The following is a 15,258-nucleotide window of genomic DNA, read 5'->3' on the forward strand; positions in this document are numbered from 1 at the left end:
AATATTTAATTATTCTCAATTAGCATAATTACTATACATTATATAGCCATCTCATTGCTATTTGTAGGAGCTTGGTATATACAAATTGGTCCCTGTTGAATAGCTTCTTGTACAGTGAATTTATTTCAAATATTGGCTGTAAATTACCTTGGGATGTCTTGTGGTAACTATATAAATACAAGAGTTTACTTTATAACACTTCAAACTGCCTCTGGGTTGTGAGTTGGAATTGGAAACCCAAACCATAGTTCATTGGATACAGGTCTTGAATTTGAATGTGTTTGCATTCCACCCCAGAGAGTGGAGCAAAAGATCTGGACTGATACTTCACTTCTGATGGACTGCAATGGTATTGGATGTGCCTACTTTTGAGATAAAATACTAAATTAAGACCCCATCTACCCTTTACATGTTAATCGGTGGGCATGTGGGGATGTTGACTAGGCCAGCATTTATTCCATCAGAACAGTTCTGAGGAAGGGTCACTGGACCTGAAACGCTAACTCTGATTTTTCTTCACAGATGCTGCCAGACCTGCTGAGCTTTTCCAGTAATTTCTTTCTCTGTTTCTGATTTACAGCATCTGCAGTTCATTCGGTTTTAATACAAAGAAATGTATTGTGTAGTAAATCCTGCACTATTCATGCTGTAAATCTGAAATAAAAACAGAAAATGCTTTACGTCTTGAGCAGGTTCTGGAGTATTTGTCGTGAGAGAAACTGAGCTAACCTTCCAGTTTGATCTTTCACCAGGACAGTTTCTATGTTTTTACTTATGAAGGATTGTTCATTTAAAAGGTGCCTTTCTCACTTTCGGGATATCCTAAAACACTTTACACCAATTGAGTATTTTTTCAACTGTTCTGGTAATGTAGGAAACAGTCATTTAACATACAGTGATGTTCAACACAGAACAATGCAGTAATGGCAGATACTCTGTTAGGAACAGAAGGCCACTAACTCCATTGAGCCCTCATGGCTGATTGAACATTTCAATGCTTTTTACCCACACTATCCCCATAACCCTTTACTCCATTGATAATCAAATAATTATCAACCTCTTCTTTAAATATACTCAAAGACTGAGCTTCCACAGCCCTTTGAGGTAAAGAGCTCCAAAGATTCACCCCACTCTTGAGTGAAGAAACTTCTTTTCATCTCAGACCCCAAATGGCATCCCCCTTACTTTAACATTGTGGTCCCTGTTCTAGACTGTCCAAACAGTGGAAACATTTTGGCTGGAAGAACACAACAAGCGAGGCAGCATCTGGAGGAAAGGAGAAGTCAACGTTTCAGGTATTACCTTTTTTTGAAGATGCTGCCTGGCTTGCTGTGTTCTTCCAGCCTCCTGTTTGTCTATCTTGGATTCCAGTATCTGCAGTTTTTTTGCCTCTAAGAGGAAGCCTCTTACCTGCATCTACTCTTTTTTTGTATTCCTTTAAGTATTTTGTAGGTTTCAATGAGATCACCTCTCATTCTTCAAAGCTGTAGATAATACAGGCCTAGTTCGCCCAGTTCATAGAACAGTGTCACCATCTTGGGAAGAAGTCTGGTAAACCTTCATTATATTCCCTCTATGGCAATAACATCTTTGCTGAGATGCTTCAAATGCAGTCCAACCAGGCTCCTATATAATTGAAGCAAGACTTCATTACCCTGTACTCAAATCCTCTTGGAATAAAGGCTAACATTTCATTAGCTTTGCTCATACATTGTCACAGCTGCATGTTAGCCTTCAGTGACTCATCAATAAGAACACCACTGGCACAGAGTTTGGGTCTCTAGTAAATGCAGACACAATGTTCACTGGTAGTCTTCATCAGTCTTCAGTTCCTTTCTTTCCTCTGGTGAGTGTTTTAGCCACCAAGTTTCTCAAACCTATGTTGAAACAGGCTAGGTGTGTCAATGAAAACATTTCACGAAGAGACAGTCTTCTATTTTTAATTGCATTTCTCTTTTTAATTAATGAATCAATAATTATTTAATCTGTGATTCCTGGGCTTCTGGAATTCTACCAGGTGAAATAATTCAAAAGGTGTCAGAACAACGAATGAAGTGCTATTGTTTATTGACAGGAGGAGTAGAATCATTCCTCCCAAATGCAACAAAAATTGGCTCAACATGACCTGGTCCTTACAATCTTTGTTTGTCATTCTCTTACAGTACCGCTCAGCTATCCACAAGTCACTTCTCTCCTCCTGCAGTCCGTGACTCCTCTTTCTTCCCAGCGATCTGTGGCTCCTTGACCCCTACCATTCTGTTACTCCCTGTGTGTCTGGGTTTCCAATGACTCCCTGTCACTCAAACCATCTGAGATTCCCTCTCCTGCCCATGCAGTCTCCTGTATCTTGGCCCAGACAATATTTGAATTTCTTTTTCTCCCTCCTATTTATCACGTGCTATTGCATAGGAAATCTTGATTTTCTTTTAATACAAGATGTATAGCAAAGCTTTCACCTCTGAAAATTCTTCCCAGCCAGGGATAAGGGTCAAGGCACTTGTGTATGCTCATGGACCCTTGTATACGCTGCATAAACCATTTGTACACTTACCAGCACATTATCTAAAACATGTGATTGTGGAACTTAAATACTGGCTGCAAAATGTTGATACATGATGTGCTGTTTACAAATCTTTACACTTCTGTATAACAGATCGGAATAAATTATTCTTTGGTAACAACCTTTGAGAATAATTCTTGATGATGTCTGAAATATTTAAAAATAATTCTTCCAAATGGAGTTCATGTAAAACTCAACTGTGTCTAAGTAAGTTGTTTCAAATTTTCATGATCTGCATTTTGTTTTTTTAAGATAACCGCACCCAAGTGTGCAGTCGCAACAACCCATGCTGCCTCTGTGGTTATACAGCATGATGAGCATAGGGAGACTGACCAGCACAGAGTGGAACATGCCACTGATGAAGTACAAAAATTCACATCTCTGCAAGAGAAATCCATGCCAGAACTGGCACCACGTGACACATTGTATAATGGCACTTCCCAAGCTGAACTTATCCTGGAATTAGACAAAGGAACAACACAAGAAAGAGAGACTATTGTGACTGGCACAGTAGAAAACAGTAACCAAGGGGATGAAATTGCAAAAACTAGTGTCAAGTCTGACCACGATAGAGATGACTCCCTCAATTCAGCTCAAGAAGTCAATAAATGTGAAGAAGATCAAGTAATTTCTGGAGATGTAGCAAGTCAACCTGATGAAGAACCGTGCCATTCAGGTAAAAATGAATCCATAGGTGAGCGACTTCACCCAGGTAATGGACACAGCTCAGTAGCACAGCTAGAAACCTTGTCTTCTGTGTCAAAACAGGAAGGAAACAAATTTCATGGTCCTCACTTGACTGATATAACCCGGCCACTGACATCCGCTGAAGTGGTCTCCTGTAGAGAAGAGGATGCTTTACCTACTGTGGAGTATACAAAGCATGTAATGGATGGTTTGCAAGAAAAACTGCGTACTGTAGATGAGAATGGCTTTTGTAAGTACATTGAAGATGAAGTGGGTGAGTTACAGTCTTCGAACATTTCATATGAATGTGTAAAAGAATTGTTTCACACTGTTGTTTCTGAGCGAGAAGACCAGGCAAATATTGTGGGAAATGACAGGTCTGATAAAGGATACACTTCTGAGACAATGCAGAGAAAGATCCAGGAACAGAGCAATCTTTCAGAACCAAGTGAATTCAGAAATGGAGATCTGCTTCACATCTTGACAGTCGGTGACAATTCACTGCATCCCAAGAAGGTTGAAGCCAAACCATCCCCTCTCCGGCAAAGTCGCATCCCAATCCTTGCATCAGATGTAGAAGCAGGTGTGGAATCATCACTTCCTGTCTCAGCTAAAGAGAAACTGCTTCAAAAGAAAGCTCATCAAGTAGACCTGACAAGGCAATTAACTGAAAAGCGACAACATACTCTCAGAACATCCTTTCTGAGTGATTTGACATCCACTTCTGAGAGGTCCCTGGAGGAGAAAGTGTCTGTTCCGTCAATGACTTTATCTGATGATGGAACTCATTCTGGACCTCCTCCAATAAAAGCTGGGGTGGAACAACAATTGGGCAAGCAGTTTGATGAGGACTCTCTAAGTAGTCTTCAATCACGGCGGAGCAAAATCCCAAGACCGGTTTCATTGACCAATACTGAACAAATCCCCACATCAACCTCATCCCAGTTTATCCCAAGACCACCTCCTGGGAAACCACCAACCAGACCAAGTGTGGAGGTCCGGTGAGTACCCACTTACCTTGTTAGCTTCATGTCAACATTAGTGTTTGGGATGGAACAAATTTACCTTGCTAATAACTTTGATCTAAGCCCTCTGTGATATAAAGTAATGAAAGTTTTGAATTAATTACCTGAGTTTATTTTGCAGTCCCTCCTGTGCATCCTACTGCATGGTAAGTGCATACAAATTGACATGAACTTGGCATTATTGCATTCAGTTAATCATTAAATCATCATGGAATCATAGAATCCCTATAGTGTGGAAACAGGCCCTTTGGCCCAACAAGTCCACACCGATCCTCAGAGCATCCCACCCAGACCCATCCCCTGATAACTCACCTATTCTGCACATCCCTGAACACCATGGGCAATTTAGCATGGCCAAGCCACCTAACCTGCACATCTTTGGACTGTAGGAGGAAACCTGAGCACCCGGAAGAAACCCACACAGACCCAGGGAGAATGTGCAAACTCCACACAGACAGTCGCCTGAGGGTGGAATCGAACCCAGGTCCCTGGCGTTATGAGGTAGCAGTGCGAACCACTGAGCCATGGAGTCATATGAATGCACTAAATGAGCCAGAATGCTAGGAATATCAAAACTAAAATGGCAAAACTCAAAGTGACAGGAGTTAGAAGGCTACTAGATTATAGTGGGTGTAGAATATCAATCTGATGATGGAAAGACAGTTTGCACTTGTGGATAATTGAAAATTGAGGTGCTGTTTTTACATGGAAAGTGGCTGAAGTAACAAACTTAAGATGAAGTTTGAAGAAACTGCTGCGTTATTGTGACGGCCTGGGTTCGATTCCACCCTTGGGCAACTGTCTGCATGGAGTTTGCACATTCTCCCAGTGTTTGTGTGGGTTTCCTCCAGGTGCTCCGGTTTCCTCCCATTGTCCAAAGATGTGCAATGCTAAATTGGTGGATGGGCCATGCTAAATTGCCCGTACTGTCCAGGGATGTGCAGGCTAAGTGGATTAGTCATGAGAAATGCAGGGTTACAGGGATGGCGTGGGTCGGTGTGGACTTGATGGGCTGAAAGGTCTGCTTCCACAATGGAGGGATTCGATGATGAAATCAGAATCTAAACACAAACCTGAATGCCCTGGTCGACCCACTGTCTCCGCCTGCTCCTGCCCCACTGAACTTATCTCCAACTATCTGGACTCCATTTTCTCCCCCTTGGTCCAGGAACTCCCTACCTACGTCCGTGACACCACCCACGCCCTCCACCTGCCCCAGGACTTCCAATTCCCCGGTCCCCAACACCTCAGCTTTACCATGGACGTCCAGTCCCTATACACCTGCATTCCCCATACAGATGGCCTAAAGGCCCTCCACTTCTTCCTGTCCCACAAGCCCGACCAATCCCCCTCCACTGACACCCTCATCCGCTTAGCCGAATTCGTCCTCACCCTCAACAGCTTCTCTTTCAATTCCTCCCACTTCCTACAGACAAAGGGGATGGCCATGGGTACCCGCATGAGCCCAAGCTATGCCTGCCTCTTTGTAGGTTACATGGAACAATCCCTCTTCCATACCTACACTGGCCCTAAACCCCACCTCTTCCACCGTTACATTGATGACTGTATCGGCGCTGCTCGTGCTCCCACGAGGAGCTCGAACAGTTCATCCGCTTCACCAACACCTTCCACCCCAACCTTAAGTTCACCTGGACCATCTCTAATACCTCTCACCTTCCTGGACCTCTCTGTCTCCATCTTGGGCAACCACCTAGAAACCGATATCCATTTCAAGCCCACCGACTCCCACAGCTATCTAGAATACACCTCCTCCCACCCACCTTCCTGCAAAAATGCCATCCCCTATTTCCAATTCCTTCGCCTCCGCTGCATCTGCTCCCAGTATGAGGCATTCCACTCCTGTACATCTCACATGTCCTTGTTTTTCAAGGACCGCAACTCCACCCCCCCCCCCCGCCCCACCCCCAATGGTCAAAAACGCCCTCAACCGTGTCTCCCACATCTCCCGCACCTCATCCCTCACACCCCGTCCACGCAATAACAACCAAAAAAGAATCCCCCTCGTCCTCACGTACCACCCCACCAACCTCCAGATCCAACGCATCATCCTCCGACACTTCCGCCACCTTCAATCCGACCCCACCACCAAAGACATGTTTTCCCTCCCCATCCTTATCTGCTTCCTGGAGGGACCACTCTCTCCGTGACTCCCTTGTCCGCTCCACACTCCCCTCCCCTCCAGCCCCAGCACACCCGGCACTTTTCCCTGCAACCGCAGGAAGTGCTACACCTGCCCCCACACCACCTCCCTCACTCCCATCCCAGGCCCCAAGAAGACTTTCCACATCAAGCAGATGTTCACTGCACATCTGCTAATGTGGTATACTGCATCCGCTGTACCTGTTGTGGCCTCCTCTACATCGGGGAAACCAAGCGGAGGCTTGGGGACCGCTTTGCAGAGCACCTACGCTGGGTTCGCAATAAACAACGAACCATTTCAACTCCCCCTCCCATTCCTCAGACGACTTGTCCATCCTGGGCCTCCTGCAGTGCCACAACGATGCCACCTGAAGGTTGCAGGAACAGCAACTCATATTCTGCTTGGGAATCCTGCAGCCCAATGGTATCAATGTGGATTTCACATGCTTCAAAATCTCCCCTCCCCCTACCGCATCCCAAAACCAGTCCAGCTCGTCCCCGCCTCCCTAACCTGTTCTTCCTTCCACCTGTCCCCTCCTCCCACCTCAAGCTGCACCCCATCTCCTACCTACTAACCTCATCCCGCCCCCTTGACTTGTCCGTCCTCCCTGGACTGACCTATCTCCTCCCTACCTCCCCACCTACACTCACCTTTACTGGCTCCATCCCCGCCTCTTTGACTGGTCTGTCTCCTCTCCACCTATCTTCTCCTCTATCTATCTTCTATCCGTCTCCCCCCCCTCCCTATTTATTTAAGAACCCCTTTCCCTCCCCCATTTCTGATGAAGGGTCTAGGCCCGAAACGTCAGCCTTCCTGCTCCTATGATGCTGCTTGGCCTGCTGTGTTCATCCAGCTCTACACCTTGTTATCTCTATGGCTGACTTACCAAATGCCTGAAAATTGAAAGTTTATGTTTACATTCATTATGCTTTCCTCAGTACTCTGCATATAAAGGTGAATAATTAGGCATTTATCCCTTAAAAATGAGATTTACTTGCATTTATATAGTGTCTTTTCATGATCCTAGAATGCCCCAAAACACTTAATGGTCTGTGAAGAGCTCTTTTATTTGAAACATTCGTTACTGTTGTAATGTAGAAAATGTGATGGCCAATATGCATACAGCAAGACTCCAAACAATATTGTAACGACCAGTTTGACTGCTGAGATATATTTGTATCATCGATAGCCATGGGTGAGGTGCTGGAAACTGGAGTTGGCTAAAGTGATGCCATTATTTAAGAAATGTGTTAATGAGAAGCCAGGGGACTGTAGATTGGTGAGCCTGATGTTAGTGGTGAGTAAGTTGTTGGAGGTGAATTCTGAGGGATAGAATTTACGTGTATTTGTAAAAGCAAAGACTGATTCGAAATAATCAAATTGACTTTGTGCATGAGAAATCATGTCTCACTAACTTGATTTAGTTTTTTGAAGAAGTGATGAAGAAGATAGATGAAGGCAGAGTGGTGGCTGTTGTCTATGTGGACTTCAGTAAGGCGTTCGACAAGGTTCAGCATGGTAGACTGGTGAGGAAGGTTAGGTCACATGGAATACAGGGACAACTGGCCATTTGGATAAAAAATTAAATGGAAGGTAGGAGAGAGTGATGGTGGAGGGTTGCCTTTCAGACTGGATGCCCGGGACCAGTGGTGTGCCACAAGGATCAGTGCTGGGTCTACTGCTTTTTGTCATTTATATAAACGATTTGGATGGGTGTGTGGAAAATATGGTTCGTAAATTTGCAGATGACACCAAAATTGGTGGTGTAGTGACAGTGAAGAAGGTTACCTCAGAGTACAATGGAGCCTTGATCTGATGGGCTGAGGAGTGACAGTTAGAGTTTAATTTAGATAACGTGATATGCTGCATTTTGGTAGGGCAAATCAGGGCAGGACTTAAAACAAAGAACAAAGAAAATTACAGCACAGGAACAGGCCCTTCGGCCCTCCAAGCCTGCGCCGATCCAGATCCTCTATCTAAACCTGTCGCCTATTTTCCAAGGATCTGTATCCCTCAACTCCCTGCCCATTCATGTATCTTTCTAGATACATCTTAAATGACACTATCGTGCCTGCTTCTACCACCTCCGCTGGCAACACGTTCCAGGCACCCACGACCCTCTGCGTAAAGAACTTTCCACGCATATCTCCCTTAAACTTTTCCCCTCTCGCCTTGAAATTGTGACCCCTAGTAATTGAGTCCCCCACTCTGGGGGGAAAAAGCTTCTTGCTATCCACCCTGTCTATACCTCTCATGATTTTGTAGACCTCAATCAGGTCCCCCCTCAACCTCCGTCTTTCTAATGTAAATAATCCTAATCTACTCAACCTCTCTTCATAGCTAGCGCCCTCCATACCAGGCAATATCCTGGTGAACCTCCTCTGCACCCTCAAAGCATCCACATCCTTTTGGTAATGTGGCGAACAGAACCGTATGCAGTATTGCAAATGTGGTCGAACCAAAGTCCTATACAACTGTAACATGACCTGCCAACTCTTGTACTCAATACCCCGACCGATGAACGAAAGCATGCCATATGCCGCCTTGACCACTCTATCGACCTGCGTTGCCACCTTCAGGGTACAGTGGACCTAAACACCCAGATTTCTCTGTGCATCAATTTTCCCCAGGGCTTTTCCATTTACCGTATAATTCGCTGTTGAATTGGATCTTCCAAAATACATCACCTCGCATTTGCCTGGATTGAACTCCATCTGCCATTTCTCCGCCCAACTCTCCAATCTATCTATATTCTGCTGCATTCTCTGACAGTCCCCTTCACTATCTGCTACTCCACCAATCTTGGTGTCATCTGCAAACTTGCCAATCAGACCATCTATACCTTTCTCCAGACCATTTATGTACATCACAAACAACAGTGGTCCCAACACGGATCCCTGTGGAACACCACTGGTCACAGTTGTCCATTTTGAGAAACTCCCTTCCACTACAACTGTCTCCGTTGCCCAGCCAGTTCTATATCCATCTAACTAGTACACCCTGCACCCCATGCGACTTCACTTTCTCCATCACCCTACTATGGGGAACCTTATCAAACGCCTTACTGAAGTCCATGTATATGACATCTACAGCCCTTCCCTCATCTATCAACTTTGTCACTTTGTCACTTCCTCAAAGAATTCTATCAAGTTGGTAAGACATGACCTTCCCTGCACAAAACCATGCTGCCTGTCACTAATAAGCCCATTTTCTTCGAAATGTAAATAGATCCTATCCCTCATTATCTTCTCCAGCAGCTTCCCCACCACTGACGTCAGGCTCACCGGTCTATAATTACCTGGATTATCCTTGCACTTAATGGTAAGGTCTTGGGGAGTGTTGCTGAATAAAGAGACCAAAGGTTCAGGTTCGTAGTTCCTTGAAAGTGGAGTTGCAGGGAGATAGGGTGGTGAAGAAGCTACTCGATACACTTGCCTTTATTGATCAGTACATTGAGTATAGGAGCTGGGATGACATGTTGTGGTTGTGCAGGACATTGGTTAGGCCACTTTTGGAATACTACATTCAATTCTGGTCTCCCTGCTATAGGAAAGATGTTGTGGAAATAGGAAGGATTAAGAAAATATTTACAAGGATGTTGCCAGGGTTGGAGGGTTTGAACTATAGGGAGAGGCTGAATAGGCTGGGACTATCTTCCCTGGAGCATCAGATGCTAAGAGGTGACTTTATAGAAGTTTATAGAACGATGGAGGGAATGGATAGGGTGAATAGTCAAGGTCGGAGAGTCCAAAACCAGAGGGCATAGGTTTAAGATGAGAGGGCAAAGATATAAAAGGGACCTGAGGGGCAACTTTTTCAGGCAGAGGGTGGTGCATGTATGGAATGAGCTGCCAGACGAAGTGGTGGAGGCTGGTATAAATACAACATTTTAAAAGCATCTGGATGGGAATGTGGATAGGAAGAGTTTAGAGGGATATGAGCCAAATACTGGCACATGCAACTAGGTTAATTTAGGTTATCTGGTCGGCGTGGACCGAAGGCCTGTCTCTATGCCGTACATCTTTATGACTCTGACTCTGAATTATTTGATGAGAGATGAATAACCATCGGACAAACAAAGCTGACAAACTCTCTTGACCAATTTTAATACTTGAGGAATAAATTTCAGGGCAGATCTCCCTCCTCACTTTGGGTAGATAGCAACTCTTGAGTCTAATAGCTCATCTTAAAGGTGGCACCTCAGACTGTGCAGGCACCTCAGTCCTGCACTGGATTGCCAACCTGTTATACTTCCAATCTCTGCAGTGGGAAGAAAGCTGTCAACTCAGCTGACACTTTTTCGGTGCCCACAGCAAAGATCTTAGCAAAGACCTTGCGTCCACAATCAGTAATACAGCAAATTTATAAGTGTGTTTGAAACACCTTCTTGTACCCCATACGTTGCACTCTAATATGTATTTTCCACCTTGTTTTTTCCAGGTTACGACGATACAGAGTAGTTGGAAGTGGTAGCTCTGACTCTGACCTGCTAACGCACCTTGCTCAAATCCTTCAAAATGGATCGCAAAAGACTAGGAGCTCTCCACAGTCCAAAAGTCCGCAGTCACCCCGTAGTCCCAAAACTCCTCCAAAGAGCCCAGTGATCCCACGTCGAAGCCCAAGTGCTTCACCACGAAGCACATCATTGCCACGCACTGCCAGTTCATCCCCTTCACGTGGACGCCCGTACACCGACCAGAGGAGCTCTTCACCACACTTTGCCAGGAGCCGCTCCCCTCCCAGTTACTCTGGATCCTCACCCTCCCGAAGAAGTTTCCTGCAGGACCACGGCTGTGGTAAACAGGGCAAAAATAGCTTGAAGGGACCTGGCAGTCCACATCACTTGTGTCAAAGCAAATCCACAAAAGGAAAATGCTCGAGCAGAGATGGCAAAGTGTCCAGTAAACTCAGCAGATAGTAACAATTTGTGCAAGTATTTCTTTCCCCCTCTCCACCTCCTTGTTGCATGTTGTTTAGTCTTTATTAAAAGAAAATCTGCTGTTGTCTCTCCTTTACTGGACAGTAGCTTACATGCCATTTTGGATCCAAGTGTTGGACAGGTGCTGCTTTGTATAAACGAGGAAAGTTATCAGTGAAACTAAAATTGATTGATAGCACAGTAAACTTTTGGCCATATGCTGTGCAAGAGTGCTGCTCGGTTTTATTTTGGCTTCTGCTGCCTTGAGCTATTTGAGTAGAAAGTACTAATCTAATACTTCCACCTTTTTCAGTGTATACAGCGTCCTCCAAAATCTTATGACTTGACCTGTCCTCGTGCCATTTTAGATCTTGAGGGAAACCTCAGAAGTTTGAAAATAGAAGAAAAGCTGCTGTAGCATTTTTGATCACCAAAATTAATATAATGTTTTTGCCATCTTTTTACACGTCTGTCAACTGTGATTTTTTTTTAATGTATAGTGTGTTTAGATATAAATAAAACTAATTTAATTAACTAATTGATTCAGAGTTCATAGGGAATACTTGAACTCAAAATAGTTGAAGGATGGGAGCGCATATGTTTGTTGCAGAGAACTGACAACTGACACAGGTAGGTAAGTTTTCCTAGATTTGTATTGCCCTTTGGAATCAGAAGGCAAAATCTTGAATTACCCCCTTTGAAAGGGTGTAGAATGCTAGTACTTTGAAAACAGGCATGAAATGGGTGGGGAGTTGGAGGGGAATCAAGAAGCCTTAATTTTTTCTCTACTCTTTCCCTAAAGTTTAATTTAAATGAAATTGTGACTTGGTCCAGTCCCAATAAAATACACTATACCAAGATTTCTCAAAGTGGGGATTGGGACCCCAAAAGGGGCTGTGAGCTGAAATATTGAAATCATGATCTCTGAGGCAGCAGATAGAACTCTGACAGAGTTAGCACAGCTGTATCCTGCTGTAACTGGTCCCCACTCTCACACAACAATATTCAAGCCTCAAAATGGGGCAGACAAAAGGTTTGGGAAGCACTGCAATATATAGCAGTCCATAGCTGTGGACACCTTTTAGTAATAATAAGGAAACCTCTCCTTTAAATGTTTACTAACTCTAATCCTTGCAACCACTGTGATAACAGACATCATCCAAATAATTAATCACCAAAAGAAGAGAAAAAACAATGAATGATTGATTTTGGAGTGATAGTTCCTAAAGAAAATAAAGATTTATATTGCTTTCTACACATATCATAATATGTAAACTGCTACCAATCAGCATTTGATTGCCATGTGCCTGTCTAAAAATATTAATGTATTTTATCTATGTATTATTTTGCTGCCAAGGCAAGAAACTCCGATTTAAGTAAGTGGGAGTTACCTACACAACACTCATTTGTCACCTAAAGCCTGATTATTAAATGGAAGTCACATTAGCTATCACTTCTTTGCAAGCTTTCCTTGTCTGGGTCAATTATTTAATGTGTGTAATATTTTCCAACTGTAATGTAACATGCTGGGTAATTTTTAACCTTTCAACAACTGTTTTGAATGCTTAAAGAAATTGAAGCCCTGTTTTATGTTTTGTATATTATTGTACTATAGATGCAACTGAAAACTGCATGTCATACAGTATATGTATGTATTTATTGTTTTCCTAAGATTAGACTTTATTGGCTGCAGGGTGTAAGATTGATTTTGTGTGCCTGAATGCTTTTTTTGCTTTACATATTCTTCCTGGCATGCAAAACGTTAGTGTCATGATTGGGGAAACATGCACTCCAAAATTGAACCTTAGAAATGAAATTATTCTGAACCAGTGTACTAAGCAATGAGAAACAGTGTACTGTACAGAGGTTGTAAATGTGAAAGATGTCAGGATTGGAAGTAGAACAAATAGGATTTTTTCTTTTTGTAACTGTACTGTAAAGGCGATAAAGAAACACTTAAAAACAATGTTATCCAAGCTACTGTTTCTATTGATTGCCCAATAGTCGTGGGACTCTGAAACATCCAGCATGCACTTTTTAAAGCTGCGTTTTTTAGGTTTTGCTCAAACATCTGTGTTTAAAACAGTGAATACCAGTTTCCTGTGCCTGCCCTACACCACATTAGCTTTCTTCCCAAAGTAAAGATTAAAAAAGTGTCACCGTATTATGTAATAGTATCACTGTTATCAAAACTGGGAATTTTAAGAATCTAGTTTTAACAAAGTAGGGAGAAATGGACTTGATCAAAACAGGGGGGTTCTAGAGTGACAATACAAGGAACTGTGGCAGCTTTAAGTTTGGAAATACTTATGCAAGGTCACAAAATAGTGTCACCTCTGCTGAATTCCAATGGGTAGTGCACGTTTCGGAAAGTGAATTACTGCATTTTCAAACCTGTCAATTGAAGTGACTCTAGATTACTAATGTTACTGCTCATATTACCTGAATATTATTCTAGTCTCTGCTAATAGTATGATATGTAAATTAGTATCAATGTAGTACATTCAAAAATGGGTCAGTAAAGCTTTATGCATGCATTAATTAAAAGTTAATCTGAAGTCATTTCAAACTTCTTATTTTATGTTAACAGGTGAGAAAGGGAAGGAGCAATTATCAAGTTGCTGACCTCTTCTAGCCTTGTGGGGCTCACTTACAAATTGTGTACACTGAAAGACTTGATTGGCCATGACCCTAGTAAATGGTTGCATTGAAGGTGCTAAAGGGTTTTTGCAAAAGCTGCTTGCAGCACCAAGTTCCTTTTTAAATTGTGATTCCTTCAATTCTATTTGGATTATTGCTTAACTGCTCTTGGGAATATCTATCATAATGTACATTTTGTTTTAGAGATGAGACTGAAAAGTGGGCTCCATACACTTTGTCATACCTCTTTCTCTATAAGAGGTTGTATCTTCAGAGATTGTTCAAATATGAGCAGGGTGATTGCAAGTTATGAGCAGACGCACATGTGAAAAGCTTAGCTATGGTCAAATAACCATGCAAATTTCTAAACTCCAAAGTTAAAGAATAATTTGTAAACTATAATAGTTCCACACGATGGTTCTATTTTGTTATTTCTGGTTAAATAGAACAAGATTTCCCATCCTAAATTGCATCTAATATGAATTGTTGCCTTTGTATAACTTGAATGGGAAATGAAGCTATAACACCTTTTATATTTGCGATTATTCTGGGCAAGAGGTTGTTTTATGGAGCCTACCTTAAAGTGAACGTAAAAATTTACAAAAGCAGCAATGAGTATCAAATGGTCTGGCACATTTCAACAATAGAGTACGTTGAACAAAATGGCATACATTGTTTGAAGGTAGGGTGTACATAAAGTTGTAATTATTTAAGTTCTTTGATTTGTATCATATCAAAGCCTTGTACAGTGTTTTATGTTGTGTTCTAAAATTATTTTGTATTTTATTTTTATAAACCAGTAAAATAAAATATTCATTAAGCATGCCAACGTATAAATATTTGTTGTCTTGTGTATTCCAATAAAAAAAACTAATAAAAATAGAATGTCTTTTATTTGACCCACATGACATAATTTGTTCCTGTTTCATCTACGGTTTTTTAGAAATTGAATTAGAGTACCTATTTAGTGTGTTTCATCTTCCAAATAAATAAAATGATATCAGGTATAAATTGGTCACTAAGATTAGTGACTAAACCTTTAATGCAAATTGTACACAGTTGTCCATATGCCCCTTGATCATTATTCACAGTACAATGTTAGATGTAGGGTAATAATAACTGACCCCAGAATTCCTGAAGTCTGTCATGCTTACTTCTCAGAAGTCAAATTATAAACGAATCTAATAGGATGCTAATAAAGGTGCTGCTTCTTCTGATGAGGTAATTCAGGCAAAACACAAACTTAAAATTGAGGTCTAAGCCATTC

General features: G+C 42.4%; 1 protein-coding gene across 1 annotated transcript in view; it reads left to right on the top strand.

Annotated features, from left to right (window-relative positions):
- Positions 1–14,890, top strand: part of LOC109917135 (tau-tubulin kinase 2) — a 162,650-nt gene extending 147,760 nt beyond the window's left edge. Inside the window, exons 14-15 of the mRNA XM_048600486.1 lie at positions 2,813–4,248; positions 10,874–14,890. Of these exons, the coding sequence (XP_048456443.1) occupies positions 2,813–4,248; positions 10,874–11,351 (1,914 nt within the window). The 3' untranslated portion in view covers positions 11,352–14,890. The remainder of the gene's footprint in view (positions 1–2,812; positions 4,249–10,873) is intronic.
- The last annotated feature ends 368 nt before the right edge of the window (positions 14,891–15,258 follow it).

Source organism: Rhincodon typus, chromosome 8, assembly GCF_021869965.1.
Source record: "Rhincodon typus isolate 14 chromosome 8, sRhiTyp1.1, whole genome shotgun sequence".
In the NCBI taxonomy this organism is placed as follows: Eukaryota; Metazoa; Chordata; class Chondrichthyes; order Orectolobiformes; family Rhincodontidae; genus Rhincodon; species Rhincodon typus.